General features: G+C 38.0%; 1 protein-coding gene across 1 annotated transcript in view; it reads left to right on the top strand.

The window, feature by feature from the left end:
• The window catches only part of LOC126248019 (uncharacterized), a 910522-nt gene extending 890254 nt beyond the window's left edge, over positions 1–20268 (top strand). Inside the window, exons 22-24 of the mRNA XM_049948603.1 lie at positions 2946–3092; positions 10833–10993; positions 15945–20268. Of these exons, the coding sequence (XP_049804560.1) occupies positions 2946–3092; positions 10833–10993; positions 15945–18731 (3095 nt within the window). The 3' untranslated portion in view covers positions 18732–20268. The remainder of the gene's footprint in view (positions 1–2945; positions 3093–10832; positions 10994–15944) is intronic.
• Positions 20269–21278: the final 1010 nt, after the last annotated feature.

The raw sequence follows: 21278 nt of genomic DNA, 5'->3' as shown, positions 1-21278 counted from the left end.
CTCCTTGTGTACAGCAAAGCTCAAGATAACACAAGAGCTTCTCGTTGACTGTATCACAAATCTTTTCTGCAATGTAGCACACCATCGCACAACCTTTTTGTCCAAGCTATGTATCAGCTCTGAGAAACAGAGGAATGCCGCCTGCTTAAATTTGAAGACAATGTACTGCACAGTGTTGAAAATAAGTCATCAATGAATATTTAAACAATACTTTGTTCAGTGGTTGTTAGTCAAAGTATCATCTGGGATGTTTTGTATGAGCAACAATTACATCTGTACCACTTACAAAGGGTACACACTACGGGTCCAGCTTATTTTCTACAATGCATTGCCTACTGCACATTGTTCCTGCACTGCTGCATCAATACACCACTGTTTCCACTCAGTTTCTGTTCGCAGATGAATGTTAAGTTCACTAGGGACAGTGTTCTAAATTCACAAAACAGCCATGTCTCAGCAGACAAAAGCCTTCATGCCATGCATCTTCAGAGATATGAGCACCAGTTTGGTATTAACGAGTGGGCAGGTATTCTGGATGGTCATGTGATTGTGCTTTACCTCCTTCCACTCGAACTGACTGGTCCTGCATACTTGATCTTCCTACAGAGTGTATTACACCAATTCTTGGAAGCTGTTTCACTTAATGACCCTCAGGAAATGTGGTTTCAGCATGATGGTGCAACATCTCACTTCTCACATGCGGTTCGGAGAAATCTCAACAGTTGATATGTCGGAAGATGGATAGGCCTAAGTGGTCGAACTGCACGACCTTTGCATTTAAATCGTATGGACTCCTTGTGGGGTCATATACAAAGTAAAATGTACGATACTCCTGTAGAGACAAAGGGAGGTCTGCTGGCACAAGTTCTGTACACTGCACTAGAAACTGAAGAGACATCAGGTGGCATGGCAAGTGTGTACCAGAACATGCTCCATAGGTATAATGTCTGTAACAATGTTAGTGGTCGCAACATTGAGCCGGTGTTGTAATGCATCAGCACTGTTGTGTATGTACAGTATGCTAGGTTCTTTTTTGTTTCAGACAAATATAAACACATAAGGTTTAAGTGTTAATACAAAAAAATGTGCTTAAGTGATAAATGGATGTTTCATTATGTTTCCTTTTGAACTGTTATCTGATAACTGTACTGCATCATACCTAATTCAGTTTCTCAAGCATAAGTGGATGAATTAAACATCTGAACTGAAACAGTCATAGAATGGAAACAGTACATTTCCAGACATGGGTTCCTAGGTTCCTGTTCAAAGTATTATATACAGGGTGGCGCAGATGGATCGGGTGGTTTTGAAGTGGACTGTACGTCTGGAGGGGGGGAGCCAGGTGTTCGGCGACTTCGTCCTGTGGTGGGGGGGGACGGGAAGTTTCAGTTGCAGGCTGGCAGTCAGTCGCGATGGCTACGTGGTCCGTTGAGCATCGTGTTTTCGCAGTGGAAGAGTTCATACGCAATAACGAGTCAATTGTTGCTGTGACGCGTGCCTTTCGCCGGCGTTTCAACATCCCACCTCGCGGTAGTGTTCCTAAGCGAGATACGATATTGAGTTGGGTGCATAATTTCCGCACTACTGGTTCATGTGCTCCAAAATGGACGCCTAGACCGCCAACAATAACAACGCCTGAGAATGTGGAGCGTGTGAGACGCGATGTCACTGCGAGCCCACGTCGATCAACGAGACGTCGTGCTCAAGCTCTTGGAATGTCACGTCGGAGCCTTCAAAGGATTCTTAACGAAGAACTGAAATTCCACCCCTATAAAATCCTGTTGGTACAGAAGATTCTCCCAACAGACCATCTTCAAAGGCTTCAGTTTAGCCAACAGATGTTGGAGTTATTGGAAGATGTAAACCTGATTATCATAATGTCTGACGAGGCTCACTTTCACATTAACAGATACGTAAACAAGCAAAATTGCCGTTACTGGGCCGACACTAACCCAAGAGATCTACACCAACGGCCTCTCCATAGTGACAAAGTGACGGTTTGGTGTGGGGTTTCTAAGGTAGGGATAATTGGTCCTTACTTTTTTGAAAATGAAAGGGAGCAGGCGGTTACTGTTAATTCGCAGCGTTATGTGAACATGATTGAAGATTTTCTTCTCCCACAACTTGAAGAGAACAATTACGACATGGGCAATATGTGGTTCCAACAAGACGGGGCAACTGCACATACCGCTAGGATATCAATGCAAGCTGTACGCGCTCTGTTCCCTGGCCGTTTGATTTCCCGTAATGGAGATGTCCATTGGCCCCCTCGCTCGCCGGACCTCACGGTATGTGACTTTTTCTTATGGGGCTATTTAAAAGCAAGGGTCTACATGAACAAACCCTGGACCATTCAGGAGTTGAAGGCAGCAATTCACACCGAAATCACATCAATTCCTGGTGATGTGCTTGAGCGGGCAATGCGGAACGTTAAGGACCGACTCCAAGAATGCGTCGCTCGAGAAGGAGGGCATTTGATGGATGTAATTTTTAAAAACTAACATTACTATTTTTTTGTTAATAAACTTCCATTGTAACTACACGTTTTGCACTTTATTTCAATCCAATACCTTTACAATTGACAGTTTGACAAGTATTTTAAAACCACCCGATCCATCTGCGCCACCCTGTACTTTCTCGCCTCTACAAGTCCCACAAGTTTGTAATGGGAATTTTTGAACCTCCAGTATATGAGACTTATTCTTTTGTTCCTTGCTCCCTTTGAATCTAAGCCCATGTTTGTTCACAGATACCTAGTTGGGCAAGAACTTTTTTGAGCAGTTTATTTGCTATTCTCTCTCTCTCTCTCTCTCTCTCTCTCTCTCTCTCTCTCTCTCTCTCTGGGAGACCTGCTATGACATGTATTTTACATTACACAATAAAATTACAAGAAAATTATGTATTCCTGATCTTGAAGAATAAAAGTAATGCCGTTTTTTCCTTAGAGAGTGAAGGGCGTGGAAGTACTCTTGATACCTTACCAGAAGAAAAAGCAACTCTTGGAAAAACTACTAACTATAAAAGAGTGTATCCTGACTGGAGGCCTACTATAGAAAAAACTGATGTTGTTGGAGCTATGGAAGCCATTGAAGGTAAACATTCTTACACTTCCTTCCGCAGTGCCACATTCGGTAATATTTAGCAATAAGAAGATTTTCACAATAAAGTTTATAATTTTAAAGAACATTCTCTTAGTATTTATCAGTATACAAAAGTCCAACAAAACATATAATTTTCAGAAACATATTTCAACTTATTTTATAATCAAAGTGTGATAAGTGGGTATAAGACTTGACGGAATTTTCTTCTGAAGTGAATGGAAGATAACTAATTCTTAACTACAACTTTCAGGAAATCAGATAATAATATTTATCTGTTCTGCAATTGATTATAATACGCCAGAATTAAATAATTCTAATCGAATCTGTCCTGTAAAGCATGACAGCATATAACAATGCAAGTCTGAATTTGTTTTGATAATTCACCTTGCTTCATAAAACACAAATTCAAAATTAAATTAAAACCTTACTCACATAATCGCAACCAGACCTGCCTTTATGCCTTTAGTGTGCCACTCAGCACAATAGATAATTTTAAAAATGTAAAGAAATAAGCATAAGAATAAGATTCTGAATTACTATCCACTGAATGTAGAAGACAAAAACAATGGAAACTCTTTGTTAGGTACATTTATGTATGCTGCTAAGTTAGACAGCTTGTAACTGTGCGTGAGCCAACTTCTGCAGGATGAATTATGGTCAGAATACCAGGTCACAAGTTTTTTCAAACCTAGTGCTGGACTGGGGCAGGTTACAGAGGATTTAGGTTCACTATGTAGAGGCTTTACTAAGGAAGATACCATGGTTATTGTGGGTGGGCCGGGCAACAGTATTGACAGAGATCTGGGGTACAGCATAGAGTGTGACCTGGCAAAGATTGCATCAACATTGAGTCATACCAGTGTTGGGTTTGTGTCGGTTCTGGAGAGCCATGACCGACCCCATTTGAGCTCTTCTGTCAGGAGAGTTAATTTGGAGTTGGAACGGCTACTTGGATCTGGTGCAGGTTCACACATTGGTGTGGTTCCTGTTGATTCACTCTGTAGGTGGGACTGTACTAGACATGGCCTACACCTCAACAAGAAAGGGAAGGATAAACTGGCTGGGCTGATAGCAGGAAATTTAAAGGGGGGAGGAACTATATCTCATGGTGGAAACTCTTTTTTAGTTTAAGATCAGTGTCCAGTGGGAAACTCAGCCAGGCAAGTACTAAAGATGTTAAAAAATTTCAAGATACTCACAAAAGTAAAGTGAAAAATAATGTTAGTATATTTCATCAAAATATTGGGGAATTGAAGAATAAAATTGATGAGCTTCTGCTTTGTTTAGAAGATATAGAAACTGAGAATGTAATAGATGTACTATGCCTGTCTGAGCATCACATTGTCACTGATATGCAAAAGGGTTTTTTATATGTTTTCTTGGAATTATGTTTAACTATTTTCTTGGGAAAACAATTTTCAAATACCCTAAAAAATGTATTGTGAAATAAGTTATATTTCAAGTTTGCATCGGGTTCCTTATACAATTCATCCCAGTCTAGCTGCTGTGAGCTTTCCCTAAAGTTTGCAATATTTATATTGTTAATTGAACGCACTTTCAATGGGTACAAATTAGCTGCACATGTAAGTAGGGATAATATGATGAGAAGAGGAGTTGCCAATATGTCGAAAGCTTCCACTGTGTAAAAAATTTAGAAACTAAAAAATTTTGTGTTGAGCAACATATGGAAGCATGTGCCACTGAACTTAAACTAAATGATGGCACTTTCATAATTGTAACAGTGTATAGGTCCCCCTCAGGGAATTTCCAGCTATTTCTAGAAAACTTGGATGCTTTGTTGTGCTATCTGTCAGACAGGGGGAAGCAAATTATGATTTGTGGGGATTTCAATGTTGATTCCCTGAAAGAGTGTAATAGGAAGAATGACCTTGTAGCATTACTCAGTTCTTTCAATTTGAGCTCCGTCATTGATTTTCCTACTCGGATAACAAAGAACAGCAGTACATTGATAGATAACTTTTTTTATAGACCAAGATAAGTTTAAGGACATAAATGCTTATCCTGTTGAGAATGATCTTTCAGATCATGGTGCACAGCTAGTTACAGTACATGACATAGCTCCATGCAGTATATCAAATTAGACTTTCAAAGCAGTGTGTTCAATTAACAATATAGATATTGCAAACTTTAGGGAAAGCTCACAGCAGCTAGACTGGGATGAATTGTATAAGGAACCCGATGCAAACTTGAAATATAACTTATTTCACAATACATTTTTAAGGGTATTTGAAAATTGTTTTCCCAAGAAAATAGTTAAACATAATTCCAAGAAAACATATAAAAAACCTTGGCTAACTAAAGGAATAAGAATATCTTGCAACCGTAAAAGAGAACTGTATCTAACAGCAAGAGGGAGTACTGACCCCGAAATTGTTCAATATTAAAAAACTATTGTGCGGTACTAAGAAAAGTTATTAAAAAGTCCAGAAGCATGTGTATCATGTCTGAGATCAGTAACTCTGATAATAAAATTAAAGCAATTTGGAATATTATTGAAAGGGAAACAGGGCAACCAAGAGCACAGGAAGACTTTAGTGCCATAAAACTGAATGACAAGTGTCCTAATAAACAATCAGAAATTGAAAATATTTTCAATAATCATTTTTTAAATGTTGTGGAGAAAATAGGATCCAGATCTTCACTAGAAGAGGCAAGGCTACTAATAGAAGAGGCCATACCTGTGCAGTTTGAAACAACTGTAATTCCACCAACCTCTCCCTGTGAAATCAGTAAAATAATAAACTCACTGAAAAGTAAAAGCTCTTGCGGAATTGATGGCATTTCCATTAAGGTACTTAAAGCTTGTTCCCCACAGATAAGTAGGATTCTCAGCCACGTATGTAATAGCTCTTTGGAGCAGGGTGTTTTCCCCGATAGACTGAAATATGCCATTGTAAAACCATTGCATAAAAAGGGGGATACGTCAGATGTCAACAACTACCGCCCAATCTCTCTTCTGACAGCTCTATCAAAACTTTTTGAGAAAGTAATGTATTCAAGAGTAGCCTCCCATATTTGTAAAAATAAAGTACTAACAAAATGTCAGTTTGGTTTTCAGAAAGGCTTTTCAACAGAAAATGCTATATACACTTTCACTGATCAAATATTAAATGCTCTGAATAACCGGACATCACCCATTGGTATTTTTTGTGATATCTCAAAGGCCTTTGATTGTGTAAATCATGGAATTCTTTTAGATAAGCTAAATCGTTGTGGTTTGAGGGGGGCAGTGCACAAATGGTTTAATTCATACTTAACTGGAAGAATGCAGAAAGTTGAAATAAGTGGTTCATGTAATGTTAAAACAACAGCTGATTCCTCAAACTGGGGGGCTATCAAGTACGGGGTCCCACAGGGTTCGGTCTTAGGTCCTTTACTGTTCTTGATATACATTAATGACTTACCATTCCACATTGATGAAGATGCAAAGTTAGTTCTTTTTGCTGATGATAACATCCAAAAACCAAGAACTAAGTGATGTAATTGTAAATGATGTTTTTCACAAAATTACTAAGTGGTTCTCAGCAAACGGACACTCTTTAAATTTTGATAAAACACAGTATATACAGTTCCGTACAACTCCAGTAATAAATATAGATTTTGAACAGAAGTCTGTAGCTAAGGTAGAATTTTCAAAATTTTTAGGTGTGTCCATTGATGAGAGTTTAAACTGGGAGCAACACATTGATGGTCTGCTGAATCATCTGAGTTCAGCTACGTATGCTATTAGGGTTATTGCAAATTTTGGTGATAAGAATCTCAGTAAATTAGCTTACTATGCCTACTTTCATTCACTGCTTTCGTATGGCATCATATTCTGGGGTAATTCATCATTGAGTAGAGAAGTATTAATTGCTCAAAAACGTGTAATCAGAATAATTGCTGGAGCCCACCCACGGTCATCCTGCAGACATCTATTTAAGGATCTAGGGATCCTCACAGTAACCTCACAGTATATATATATTCACTTATGAAATTTGTTGTTAATAATCCAACCCAGTTCAAAAGTAATAGCAGTGTGCATAGCTATAACACCAGGAGAAAGGATGATGTTCACTATGCAGGGTTAAATCTGACTTTGGCACAGAAAGGGGTAAATTATGCTGCCACAAAAGTCTTTGGTCACCTACCAAACAGCATCAAAAGCCTGACAGATAGCCAACTAACATTTAAAAATAAATTAAAAGAATTTCTAGATGACAACTCCTTCTACTCATTGGCAGAATTTTTAGATATGAATTAAGGGGGCAAAAAAAAGAAAAAAAACAATTACTTAAACATTAGTGTCATGCAACATTTTGTCTAATGTAATATCTTGTACAGACATCTTTTATTAACCTGACACGTTCCACATCATTATGAAGTGTCGTATTTTGATCTATGGAACAAGTATTAATCTAATCTAATCTAATCTAACATTTAATATTGTGCAAAGAGTTGAGACACAGCTATGGTAATAACTTAATATTTACTTAAAGTAATGAAAAAAGGTGCATAGATACAACAATGCAACTGACAAGAAGTCATCTTCACACTCTTATTCACTTTCTCCATGTTTTTACCTCTGGTTCTAAGTCTGGGATATTCTTCAAATGAATCATCTACAAGAAAAGACTGGGCATGTTTTAATTCAACCACCCCTTTTTTTCAGTTGTTGTAAATGAAGGTGCACATTCATAATATGCTTCCTAAGGTGAGAGATGAATTTCTTTTGCCAAATAAACCACCCAAAGCAAGGAATTTGATGATGGCACTACATTCCAGTTTATCAATTTGAACAAAACACATGAAAGATGTAACTGTTTTAAAAACCATCATAAGCAAATCTGTTCTGCATCTCTAGTTGATAGTGATACTATATTATATTGCATAACAAGTACAAAGATAACAGAAATATAATTACAGTAATACCAATGTCACCCTTATGCAAGGCTAAAAAAAAGATTCCCTGATTTTGTCACACAAATGAAATATGTCCAAGATAATATTATTGTGCAAGAGACTGAAATATTCATTTTGACATCAGTAACACAGAGAATTCACTTTGGTGAGTTTAAAGATGACTTGAAACTACAAAATTTCCATATTCAGCAACAATTACAGCAGTATTTCAGTTATTAAAAATTATTATTATTTTCAAAAAGTAATGCAGTGTAATAACATCAAGACAAATAATAATCTCTACAAAGACATCAAAGATATAACATTAGTACAGGTTCATGGACACAGTAGACTATATTATTCAACAACAAGATTTCACCTCCTCCTTAACTTTCATTTCCATCTTCATCCACCACAGCATTAAAATAAATGTTCACCCCAGAATGACTCTTTAAAATCATACTCACTGCACACATACTTGGCTCTTCCTCATGCACACTGTGAAGTTGGGTAATAGCAAACCACCTCTGCTGTGGACTTGCCATCAGACCACTATGAGAAACCTGTATTTCCATATTTATAGTCACTGAGTACATGGATCCACCTTCAGTATATGGATCCACCTTCCTGTATTTTGAGTTTTTCATTAATTTATCATACCATTCTATGTGTAATCACATTTCTACAACTACATTATTATTTTGCAGTTCACACTTAATTACTTGGCAGAGGACACTTGAATATTGACCATTCCTCCTGGAACACCCTGTTATTGGGAACAACAGAGGGCCTATAACACTTCCTTGGGGAACCCTAGATATTACTCCAGTTTCATTCAATGAATTCTCATCAATTACTACAAACTTTGACCTTTACGGCAGGAAAGCATGAATCCAAACACACAACTGAGCTGATACTACATAAGCACACAATCTGATCAGAAGCTGCTTGTGAGTGACCATGTCAATTTGAGTGGATCTAGAAATATGGAATACCTTGACATCCTCTGTTAATAGCACCCATTACTTCATGTAAATAAGGAACCAGTTGTGTTTCACAAGAAAGATATTTTTTGAATCCCTGCTGGCTGTGTGTCATTAGATCATTTCTATGAGATATTTCACATTATTGGAACACAGAATATATTAGAAAATCACATTGTAAATCAATGTCAATGATATGGGTCTAAAATTCAGTGAATTGCTTCTATTTCCTTTCTTGTTTTTTGTTGCGGCCCATGCAGCTTTCAAGTTTTTGGGTACAGATCTTTTGTTGAGCAAGTGGCTGTATATGACTGCTAAAAATACAGGCATTTCATCAGCAGTCTTCAAAAGGAACCCATTTGTTATACCGCCTGGACTGGAAGACTTACTTTATTTGATGACTTACATTGCTTTGCTACACCAAGGGTATTTACTTCCAAATTACTCAGGTTCGCATTCATGAACTGATTTGAATTTTGGAATAGTTGTTGCACTTTCTTCAGTGAAGGGATTCTGAAAACTGTATTTAGTTGCCCCTTTTTTAGTAGTGATGTCAGTAACATTACCATAGCTGTCACATGGTGACAGATTCTTGCCACTGATATATCTTTTATAAGGCCAGAATCTCTTTGGATTTTCTTCCAGATTTCAAGACAGAGTTTTGTAGTGGAAACTATTAAAAGCAGCTCACATTGAAGTTTGTGCTAACTTTGTCAAATCAAATTACTCTGCTTCTAATTCACTGCAACAAGCAATCTTTCATCTCTAATTACTTTCAGTTATGGAAACAGAAGACAATTGGAGAATCTAGACTGAGATTTTAGGTTCAACACACAAGAAATTCACACCTGTTTGCTGTAATTGAGACTATGCATTGTTATAAAGAAGCATAATCCAAACATACCTGTAATTTTGTATAGTGCAGTCTAGCTATTCTGCAGCTCCATTGCTCATAAATCCAGCAAGGAGAGAGCACTTTTCAACTCCAAAGACACTAACACAGTAATTGAACTATAGGATATCTTCCCTTTCTTCTAAATTGTTAACAAGGATCAAGTGATTACATGTACTGATGCCATTTTTTTGATACTGTCACATTGTAACCACAATCAGGTCCAGTCCAATAGCAGGGCCTTGAATGAAGTAGAACATTTAGTTAGCACTGATAGCACTTTTACTATCGACACCAATGTACAGACAGAAAAGATCTGCTTCCTGGACAGAGAGTGCTGCTATTTATACAACACAGAATATTCCAAAATATGCAAACATTACAAGCATAATAAATTTTGACAACCCTTCAGAATGATAAATACTAAATAACACATATTTGATGGTGATCACACTTGAACTGGCAACCCACAACTTGTCAGCCAGCAGTGCTAACCACAACTCAACATTGTATGCAGCACAGCTCATGGCAGTATGATAAATAATTATTTCAACAGGTATAATTAGTTCAAAGGCACCATACTACATATTTTATACACAGCAGAGAAACAGCCATTTAATTCCCCATTCCTAATATTTCTTTCCACAACCTGTTCTTCCAAATGAAATGTAGAGACATGGCCATTTTCATGATTCATTCATTACATCACCAAAAGCATAATTCATAAGTAAATCTCACTGTCTAACTTTTCTTGCTTGAAGAAACCAATCACAGCTGTCACCTCTGAGCTCAACAAAGCTATTCTTTAAAAAATTTTGTAGGTTTCTCCTTTAGAATGATACATACTACCCATCAGTACATCCAAAAAATTATTTTTTTTTATCAAACTATTTAAGTCAGAGAGCAATTGCCTGAAAATATAACCTACAGTTATTGAATTTTTATCTATTTCAGATGCTCAGCCCCACAGTACTATCAAGGACAAATCAGCCTGGCGCAAATCCAATTTGAATGTCCCAAACAGTGCTGAGGAAACAGAAGTTGATGTTAGAAGGCTCAGGCGGATGAGATCTAGAGGCAGCATTGAACCAGTGTCACAAGGAAACCCTCTACAGGTAATGTGTGATTCTCATCCATGATAGTTATATCACTGATGCTATTTTGTGCTTAATTGTTTCAATTTATCTAGGTTGTGTTTAATCTTGATGTTAATGAATTGCACATATTAATGTAGTAACTATTTTGGCTTCCACTGGAGAATAAATCAAATTTTGTATTTTCTTTTTATCTGTGAAAAATGATGAAAACATGTTTGTTCACTATAAAATGCAAGTTAAATCTTACAAGAATTACTTATAATAGAGTTGTGGAATGTAAGCAGCACACATAATCACAAGAGTCAGTAGCAAGTCATTGGAAACTATAGACAAGGTTGAAGTATATAATTATACTTGAAGATGCAAACTGGAACTTTTTTCAAAGTAATTGGCTAATTATTTTTACTGCAGTATCATTTTAAAAAAAGCAGAAACTGAAGCACTTTATTTTAAACTAAAGGCCACAAACAATAGTATGAATGGGATAGAAATTTCATTAATTTCTGCATGAGAAGCATCACCCTACTTTGTAATATCTTACCTCTAAGCCACTGTGAATGTTCTGCCCTTCAATAAGACTGAGTAAATTACATTTCATTGCCCATAACAAATAGTGTAACATGCCTTGATCTGATATTTTGCTACTCAACGGCAGTTTAGCCAAATACCGTTTTTACTACAGCTCCAAAACTTCATAATATGTTTTGAGCGTAAAGTATGTGATTATTCCTCATACACTTGAGATATGATGCATAGCAGCTGAGGTTTGTTTTAAAAGGTGTGGAAATGTCTTTCCAATCCTCATCACTGGTAGTTTTGTAACACAATCCTAAGTGAATTTCTTCAATGAAACAGCTGCAGATTTCAGAAATAATATGCTCATTATTTTTGTACACATAAGAAAATTGAATAGAATAAATTTCAGTGATTAATTCAGTCTGTTTGGAGAGTGTGTTATGTCATCTACTGACATAAATCAGCCTTTTTTCAATGAGGTGCACAGTTCTTTGATACATTAAAAATCCAAATGGTAAAACGTTTTAGTGAAGTATTCAAGTTGTATTTAATACATATGGACAGAGCTCAAGAATGACACAAGGCACAACAGCTGGTCAGCTGGAGAGTGACAAGGTCTGGCTCCCATTGTACATAAAGATTCATAACAGCCATTATGCTTGGTGCCATCTGATGGGAATGATGTAGACTGTACTAGGGAGGGTCTTTGCAATTTGCTACCATGTATCTTCTGATTTTTCGACTATTTTAAGCCGAATAAAGCAATTCGTATATTTGCTCCTTGGGTTGTGCTCCATACAACTTTACCAGCTAGTATTATGTCTCTTCAGCCCATTTTTTGTGCACTGTGAGTTTTTTACATGTCAGATCTCAAAAACAATTATAGTTGACTGTATTATCCTTCTAGAGATGACATTTCAGATAGCAGAAAAAAAACTTTTTCTTGCCTGATAGTGATTAACATGTTGCATGTGTACTTTATTCAGAAATAAGTAATGTGGTCAAAAGAAAAGAAAGTAGCTTACTACAGTTTCTTGTGTAGTATGTGGCAACAACTGTCAAGAAACTTGCAGCTCTCATTCTTGGTCCAAGCATGTTTTAACCAAAAAAGTGCAGCCCACGAAAAAAATAAATCATAGTTGGCAGATGTATGCAAGGTGCGAGGCAAGACTACTAAGAACTAGACGAAAAAAGTGTGTCATGCAAAAAAATCCTGGTGTCATTCCATTGGCAGTGTTTCTACATACATGCCTGAATGTTTCAAATAAATCAAATTACGTATAGGAACAATTTCTAGGAAGGATTTTTTTTATCTGAGAAACTTGACTCAGTAAACATTTTTCTCTTTATAACATATTGTCATGGTCTTGTGAATATAAAGACCAAATCTGGCCATTTAAGAGACAACTTCATTCAAATTTATTTCATTCAGTTAAAAAAAAATCTGCATTCTGATAACGAGAATGAGAACAATAGCCTAATTTCAATGTTTTCTTGTATGTACATTGAATCAAACTTCTGTTCTATCTGTACTTTTTCTTAGATCTTTCCCATTTTTTAGCCTTAGACTACTTACATCAGTTTTTCATTGACACAATAATTCCATCCATTTTATGTTAACAAAGCTTACATTTATGTGAAGACTTTTACAAGTGATAAATTGTGGATATGAATCATTTCCTTTCTATATGAAAGATGATGCATGCAGCCTAGTTCCACAGTGTCATCTTACTTCTTAGTACACTCCTGGAAATTGAAATAAGAACACCGTGAATTCATTGTCCCAGGAAGGGGAAACTTTATTGACACATTCCTGGGGTCAGATACATCACATGATCACACTGACAGAACCACAGGCACATAGACACAGGCAACAGAGCATGCACAATGTCGGCACTAGTACAGTGTATATCCACCTTTCGCAGCAATGCAGGCTGCTATTCTCCCATGGAGACGATCGTAGAGATGCTGGATGTAGTCCTGTGGAACGGCTTGCCATGCCATTTCCACCTGGCGCCTCAGTTGGACCAGCGTTCGTGCTGGACGTGCAGACCGCGTGAGACGACGCTTCATCCAGTCCCAAACATGCTCAATGGGGGACAGATCCGGAGATCTTTCTGGCCAGGGTAGTTGACTTACACCTTCTAGAGCACGTTGGGTGGCACGGGATACATGCAGACGTGCATTGTCCTGTTGGAACAGCAAGTTCCCTTGCCGGTCTAGGAATGGTAGAACGATGGGTTCGATGACGGTTTGGATGTACCGTGCACTATTCAGTGTCCCCTCGACAATCACCAGTGGTGTACGGCCAGTGTAGGAGATCGCTCCCCACACCATGATGCCGGGTGTTGGCCCTGTGTGCCTCGGTCGTATGCAGTCCTGATTGTGGCGCTCACCTGCACGGCGCCAAACACGCATACGACCATCATTGGCACCAAGGCAGAAGCGACTCTCATCGCTGAAGACTACACGTCTCCATTCGTCCCTCCATTCACGTATGTCGCGACACCACTGGAGGCGGGCTGCACGATGTTGGGGCGTGAGCGGAAGACGGCCTAACGGTGTGCGGGACCGTAGCCCAGCATCATGGAGATGGTTGCGAATGGACCTCGCCGATACCCCAGGAGCAACAGTGTCCCTAATTTGCTGGGAAGTGGCGGTGCGGTCCCCTACGGCACTGCGTAGGATCCTACGGTCGTGGCGTGCATCCGTGCGTCACTGCGGTCCGGTCCCAGGTCGACGGGTACGTGCACCTTCCGCTGACCACTGGCGACAACATCGATGTACTGTGGAGACCTCACGCCCCACGTGTTGAGCAATTCGGCGGTACGTCCACCCGGCCTCCCGCATGCCCACTATACGCCCTCGCTCAAGGTCCGTCAACTGCACATACGGTTCACGTCCACGCTGTCGCGGCATGCTACCAGTGTTAAAGACTGCGATGGAGCTCCGTATGCCACGGCAAACTGGCTGACACTGACGGCGGCGGTGCACAAATGCTGCGCAGCTAGCGCCATTTGACGGCCAACACCGCGGTTCCTGGTGTGTCCGCTGTGCCATGCGTGTGATCATTGCTTGTACAGCCCTCTCGCAATGTCCAGAGCAAGTATGGTGGGTCTGACACACCGGTGTCAATGTGTTCTTTTTTCCATTTCCAGGAGTGTACATTACAACAAAGGTATCATACACCTGACTGTGATGACTCGTGGTGGTTCATTCTGAGTGTCAGTTGCTACAGAGTTAGGCCTACCAATGTCTTTCCCAACATTTCACCAGTGTCTGCTGGTAAGAGGGTGTTCAGCTATCTATCTTCAATATACAATTAATGCCAAACCAGATACCACCAGATGTAAATGCACTTGACAGTCATGTTGGACTACAGTGATGATTGATATTGTATGAGACATTACAGTAATAAATGCTGTTTCTAAAAGAGTGTTAGATGGTATAGTGCTGGAGGAACACTGGTTGCACCATTGTGTATCATGTCTGATCCTACTTGCTGTTACTTGTTGGTGAACTGAACAATGACTATTACATTAAGGAAATTTTAGAGCTGCAGGCAGTGCTGCTTAACTCTTTCCTGGAGCTGTATTCCAGCAAGTTATTGCCTATTCACAAGCTATAAAGTATGCTAAAGTTTTGTGTGCACAACAAATACTGCTTCTTTCCTTGCCTACCAATACACAATACAAATCACTTACTGAACACATCTACGATTTCACTGATCTGTTACTCATTCCTGTCAGGTAGTAGCTTATCCTACCAAATATATACCCAAGATAAAAACTATCTAGAACATCTCTCCCCAGAAACAGGTGCAAATCCTATAATTTGATAATGTGACCTGTCGAGGTTCATATCACAGCCCATCAAAGCTTTGGAAAATATTGAATTTGGGTATACTGCTTTATTAATCTGCACATTTCATCATTTCTTTTTTTGACTGTAGTTCATATGTGTACTAAATTTTATTCATTACCAATGAATCATATAACAAGTTGTAGTAGCAGTTAAGACACTGGACTGAAATTGAGGAAGAGTGAGACTCTGATCACCCATCTGCCCAACCTGATTTAGATTTTTCAGGTTTCCCTAATTACTTTAGAGAAATGGCACACTATTTCACTCAGCATTCTCAAATTGGATTTTCTTCTGCCTCATCATCCAACTGATTTGGGTTCTGTTTCAAATGGCCTTGGTGTCAACAGAATAGGAACTTCAGTCTTCCTCCCTTATAACCGATGAGTCCTTCAAGGTGTTGCAGTATTCACAGATGGTGATTTCCTTTCTTTTATGTAAATATGCATTTCCTTCCTTATTTCTGCTAATTCTTTTAAGGCTTTACTGTTTTCAGAAATCATGATGCAGTATTGAGACATGTTTAATAAGTGTTATGGATAGGATTCTTTTTAAATATGCAATCCCTCTGAATTAAATATTTTTGTTACAGGCAATTAAAGAAGAAGACAAACGAAAGGGAATCATTGGAAATCTTGGGCAAGAGGCAGCACAAGATAAACTGACCTTGTACATTCGAAGACCAAGTGATGTAAATGATCCATCTGAAGAAATCACAAGTCCTACTCCAGAGGTTACTCTGCGCCATCCACGTAGAAATACTACAGAGCCTACTGAAGCTCTGCCAGGGAGCCAACCAAATAGTCCACTTATGACACGTTCACAGCTAATTCAAAAGTACAGGCATTCAATGGATGTTCCTGGAGATTTCCTTAAGACCATTGTGAGTGAAAAACCAGACACCAAAACTGACGATGAACAGATACTTCCACCAACTGTGCCAAGGCGTCTACGAAAAACCCGAGAGGATGCATGTGTTGCTGACAAGGTTGAAATTGATTCTGATAATATTGAAACTCCTCCTGCTATACGAAGAAATTACGCAAGCAGAACAGTGCATTCAGAGCCTAGTGATTCAGTAGACACCACTGCAAGACAGTCTCCACTTTCTCCAACTTCAGATGATCATCAGTTCCACAGACTCTCGAGGCATTTAACAACAAACTCGGATACACCGTGCAGGAGAATTGCTGTGGAGGACAGAGATACCCTGAACAAAAGAATAGAGAAATACAGAGGAGACAGGGTTACAGAAAATGCAGCCACAAGGGAAACACATTCGACTGGAAACAGAAAAGCAGAATGTGCAGATGAGGAAGAAATATTGGGAGATGGCCAGTTTGACAGGTTTTCTTTGACTCGTAGGACAAGAAGATACAAAAAGAATCAAGATACATGTGACAAAGAAGCGGGAAGCACAAATGGGGAAGACACAAATACTGCCAGAAGACTTGATGGTGCTGCTCAAGAAATTGTACCAGAAAAGCAAATCATCAAACCAAATACTCTTCGTGTACAATCATATTCCCTTAAGAGTTCCATTCCCACACAGGATGACAAAGAGAGCAGATTAAAGAAGTGGCAGGAGAATCTGAAACAGAGAGCTACCAGAGATGAGGGCAAAGTAGCAGAAGAAGCACTGGCAGATATTACAACTGTTAGTGATGAGCTTCAAAATCTTGACAGGCTACAGCCAGAGAAACAAAATTTTCATTACAAGACTACAACAGACAATCATGGTATAAAGTCAAGAACAGAAGAAGGTAGTAGTAGAAGTTCTGAAATTTCAGTAAATGGTGCTAGTACAGAGACAAGGCTGCGTCCCAGAACTGGATTATCTGCAAACAGGGAGAGAATTCGAAGCATGATTGAACCAAGACAAGTAGAAGAAGCACTGAAACTTACTCGTGGCTCATCTGAATTTTCAGATAAAAGGGAACTTGATCCGAGGAGAAGTTTTGTTTCAAAGTCAAGAAGAGATATTGAAAAATATGCATCTGTTGGCGAAAGAGAACCAAAAGTTGAAGCACTTTCATTTTCAGAGAAAGGTACAACAGATGGAGAAATGCTTGCAACATCTCCTCAAAATTCTCGTCAAAAAAGTGATTTCATACCTGAAATAAGAATCAATGCATCAGGTCCAGGTCATCTCAAATCTGGTATTAATCGCACTGAGCATGAAATGAATGATGAAGGCTTTGAGGAAACACAAAGTTTAATTTCAGAAACTCCAAGCCATGGAACTTCTTCTGGTTGTAATTATGACCCTGACATTACTGACTCACCACGATCCCTGTCAGGTGGTTGTCAAAGCAGCAGGATTAGAACCCGACCAGCACATGTAATAAGAGCCGACAGCAGTGGTAGTGCTGATACAAGCAGTAGCACCAATGCTGCTCAGACACAAGTTTCAGATCTACCTGCTGATCACTCAGCATCACATCATGAATTATCATATTCTAAAGTACCAGGAAGATTTAATTCAACTAAAATTGACACAGACACTGGAGCAGTTAAAAGTAGAGGCACTAGGCATTTGGATCTTAGCAGACATCCTGTTGGTAGAAGTAGTTCATTAAGAAGCAAACATTCAAATGTTAAAAATTCTGACCAAGAAGGTCGAAGAAGTATCATACCTCTGAGGTCTAATAACCTCATTAAGAGTGATTCACAATCCAGTGTTACAAAGCCATTGCAGAAAAGGCGTACTGTTGAACGGTCAAATTCAAGAACAAGTCTTCGCAGTTCAAGAAGCTCATTAAACAGTTCTACCTCAGTGAACACTGTAAAAAATGCCCCTCAGTTATCAAAGTCTTCTAGTCGTTCAAGTGTCAGTGGGGGAACAACAAAATCAAGTGGTGATTTATCAGGTTACACTACGGCCATCAAAGCACTGACAACAAAGCTTGGAAAAGAATCAGGTGAAATGAACAATACTTCAAAGTATACCCCCAGTAAATTTGGATACCATGGCTCAGCCAGCAGGACAACTCCAAAGAAACCACTGACACAGGTGCAGCTCAAATCAGCTTCGGGTCAACACAAGTCAGTACCAGCAAGTAGGAGCTCAAGCAGTGGTAGTAGCATTGGTCCTACAATTCGAAGGCCTCGTGTTACTTCAGGAGTGAGTACAAGTTTCAAGGAAAATGTAGGTACTCCAAGGCCTGCATCAAGTTCTTCAGTCCCTGCTAGTCGCAGTTCGAGTAGTGGAAGCAGTGTTGGACCTCCCACTGGACGGCTGAGAGCTACTGCTGGAGTCAGCCACCGTAGCTCCAATTTTATGCGTCCCACTGCTGCCAGTGCTGCTAAGGACTCAGTAGCTAATGCATCAGATATTTCAACTGCCAAACTACGATCCAGCTCCAAGTTACTAAAATGAACTAATAATTTCTGTGAATTGTGTGTGAACATATTATCTTCAGGCATATGACATTAATATTTATTCTGTGGGTGGCGTTCCCACATGTATTTACAGCAATTAAGAAAAATGAATAATTCAAAACACAGCCTCCAAAGAAATGGTAGACTTGTAGAATAAAAGATACTTGAAAGACTGTGTAAAGTGCTTTAGTTCATGTAGTTATTATTCAGAGATACTGCAACTGAATGGTTTCTCGTTTTGTATCTAACAAAGTGTACCTTTCTGAATATTTTTGAATCAGTTTTGTGGGACAATCTGAATTGTTCAGATCCTGTTTAGACATTATATAAAATGTGCCTTAACACTAAAAAAAGTTGAGATTATTTGCTTGTGAAATAATAATGTCAATGTGTTTGTAATACCTCTTTATACATTTTAAAGTTAACACTACAATGAAATGGAATTTATTTTTAACCATACTAAACTCAAAAATAACTGAGAAAAACCTTGTTTCAATTACTAAACAACATTTTTACACAGTAAGCTTGCCAAACATAATGACACTTTGAAGCAAATAATGAGATGTTTCTAGTCAGTCCCTCAGTACATTAAAAATCACTGCTATCATTTTAAATGTTGCTATAGTACCTGTACATGGATTATATTTTGTTATACATATGTCTCTAAATTGATATGTCAGTAGGCTCAAATGGCAGGCTTGCTGTTTTATGGTGAGAACTGTTACACATTTTGTTTTTTGGTTTTCAATACAGAACTCTCTTTGCTGTTCTGTTTTTTAAAGTAGTTACTACAAAATGTGTATTAAACTGGTTATATTTAGCAACATACACAACTGTATAAAATCCGTAGATACCTGTGTTATATCAGCAAATCAGATATTTTATCTATTAAAACCATTCCTGTAATAAATGTGCAGATATTCATTAAAGGAAATGTAGCTTGTGTTGATGATTTATGGGCACACTTCTACATAAGTTCTTCATTAACAGAAACAAATATTATGATGTGTTCTTCAGAACTGAAGAAAGATAAAAATCAAACTGTTTTTTATGGAAGAACTGAATGGTGGTGATCAAAAGATAAAGTGAGATGTGTACAACCTATATTTCCAAATTCATGTAATATGTTTGGCAATGAAATTGTTATTGATCCACCGACTGATAAGTTGGCTATTAATGTTTCACAAAATCACATGAAAATTTTATTTATGTGGTACTGTTCCTATAAAAAGAACTTTTTTTCATTTTTTTCTGGTGAATGATAGCTTGAGACCTTTTTTTACATTGAATTTCAGTGACAAATAATTTTTTACTCTCAAGGTTTGTATGAACAGGCATTTATAAGAAAGTAACTTTAAGTCATATGAATCACCCCTTTCACATTCAGAGAACAAACAAATTATTTATGATTCTGGTAGCTTCCTTAGTACCTGCAGGGTGTATATGACATTAACAATGTGTGACAGTCTGCCAAAATGATAATTCAAATGTATGTATTTGTCATATGCACACATTTCTTAATAAACAATGTTACATCAAATAATATACTCATTCAAAATGTCTTTGTTAAAGACCATACAGTTATGAACTGGTATACCACTGGATTTTTTAGCTGTAAGCTAACCTACTCATTGCAGCCTTGCCCACATGATACTCATTAACTGTAGTTTCACAAGTGATGCACCATTTACTTACAATTAAGAACAAGCAACATCTGGAACAGTTGCAGTATTGAGAACCATAAATTATTAGATTTCAAAGAGTATCTGCATTGTGTGTGTGTGTGTGTGTGTGTGTGTTCTCCTCTATCCTGTTAAAGAATTTGTCCTGAGGCTAATATCTTCTCATTCTTTCTTGTGTGTCTGTTGACAATTCAACACTTCTGCTATTCAGTGAGTGATCCCCCTTAATTCCTAAGTAATTCACATTCTACCAGAACTTCCTTGCCATATTTTTACTCTGAAACAGGTTTTATTTTGTATCTATAAATATAATAATAAAATATGATTGCAACAATGATTCATTTATGTTCCATACTGGGAACCTTACCAAGGGCAAATCAGCACAGCCAGCTTCATCCATTCATTTACACATGTTACACAGATCTCACCAAAAAGTAAAGCAATTAGGAATGTAGAGAAAGCCAAGGTATACATTAACAAAATGAATCAACCGTTAGAAACTAATTCTGTTTTCTGTTTCAACAATTTATTTGAAAATAAACAACTCCTACTACTACTTGAGCTTACATAGATTAAAATAAATATAACAGAACTAATGGAAACATTGCTACTTTGAATATAGTTGTTGATTCCTCAATTAAAATCGTTAAGCACTGATAATACAGCTTGTTGAGTGACTACAAATTTGTGTTGACATTTATCAAGGGATAACAGTAATCCACAGTCTGTTTATAATGAGTATTGTTACTAGTTGTACTGTTCACTGGAATTTTAGTTTTGAATTTAAGGAATTAGTGTTTTGCAGAAGGACTAACAAAAAAGATATATACTAGTTTATTTTTTAACTTGCAGAGAATGTCAAT

The sequence above is a fragment of the Schistocerca nitens genome, chromosome 3, assembly GCF_023898315.1.
Source record: "Schistocerca nitens isolate TAMUIC-IGC-003100 chromosome 3, iqSchNite1.1, whole genome shotgun sequence".
Lineage (NCBI taxonomy): Eukaryota > Metazoa > Arthropoda > Insecta > Orthoptera > Acrididae > Schistocerca > Schistocerca nitens.
This window is presented reverse-complemented; position numbering and strand designations above follow the sequence as displayed.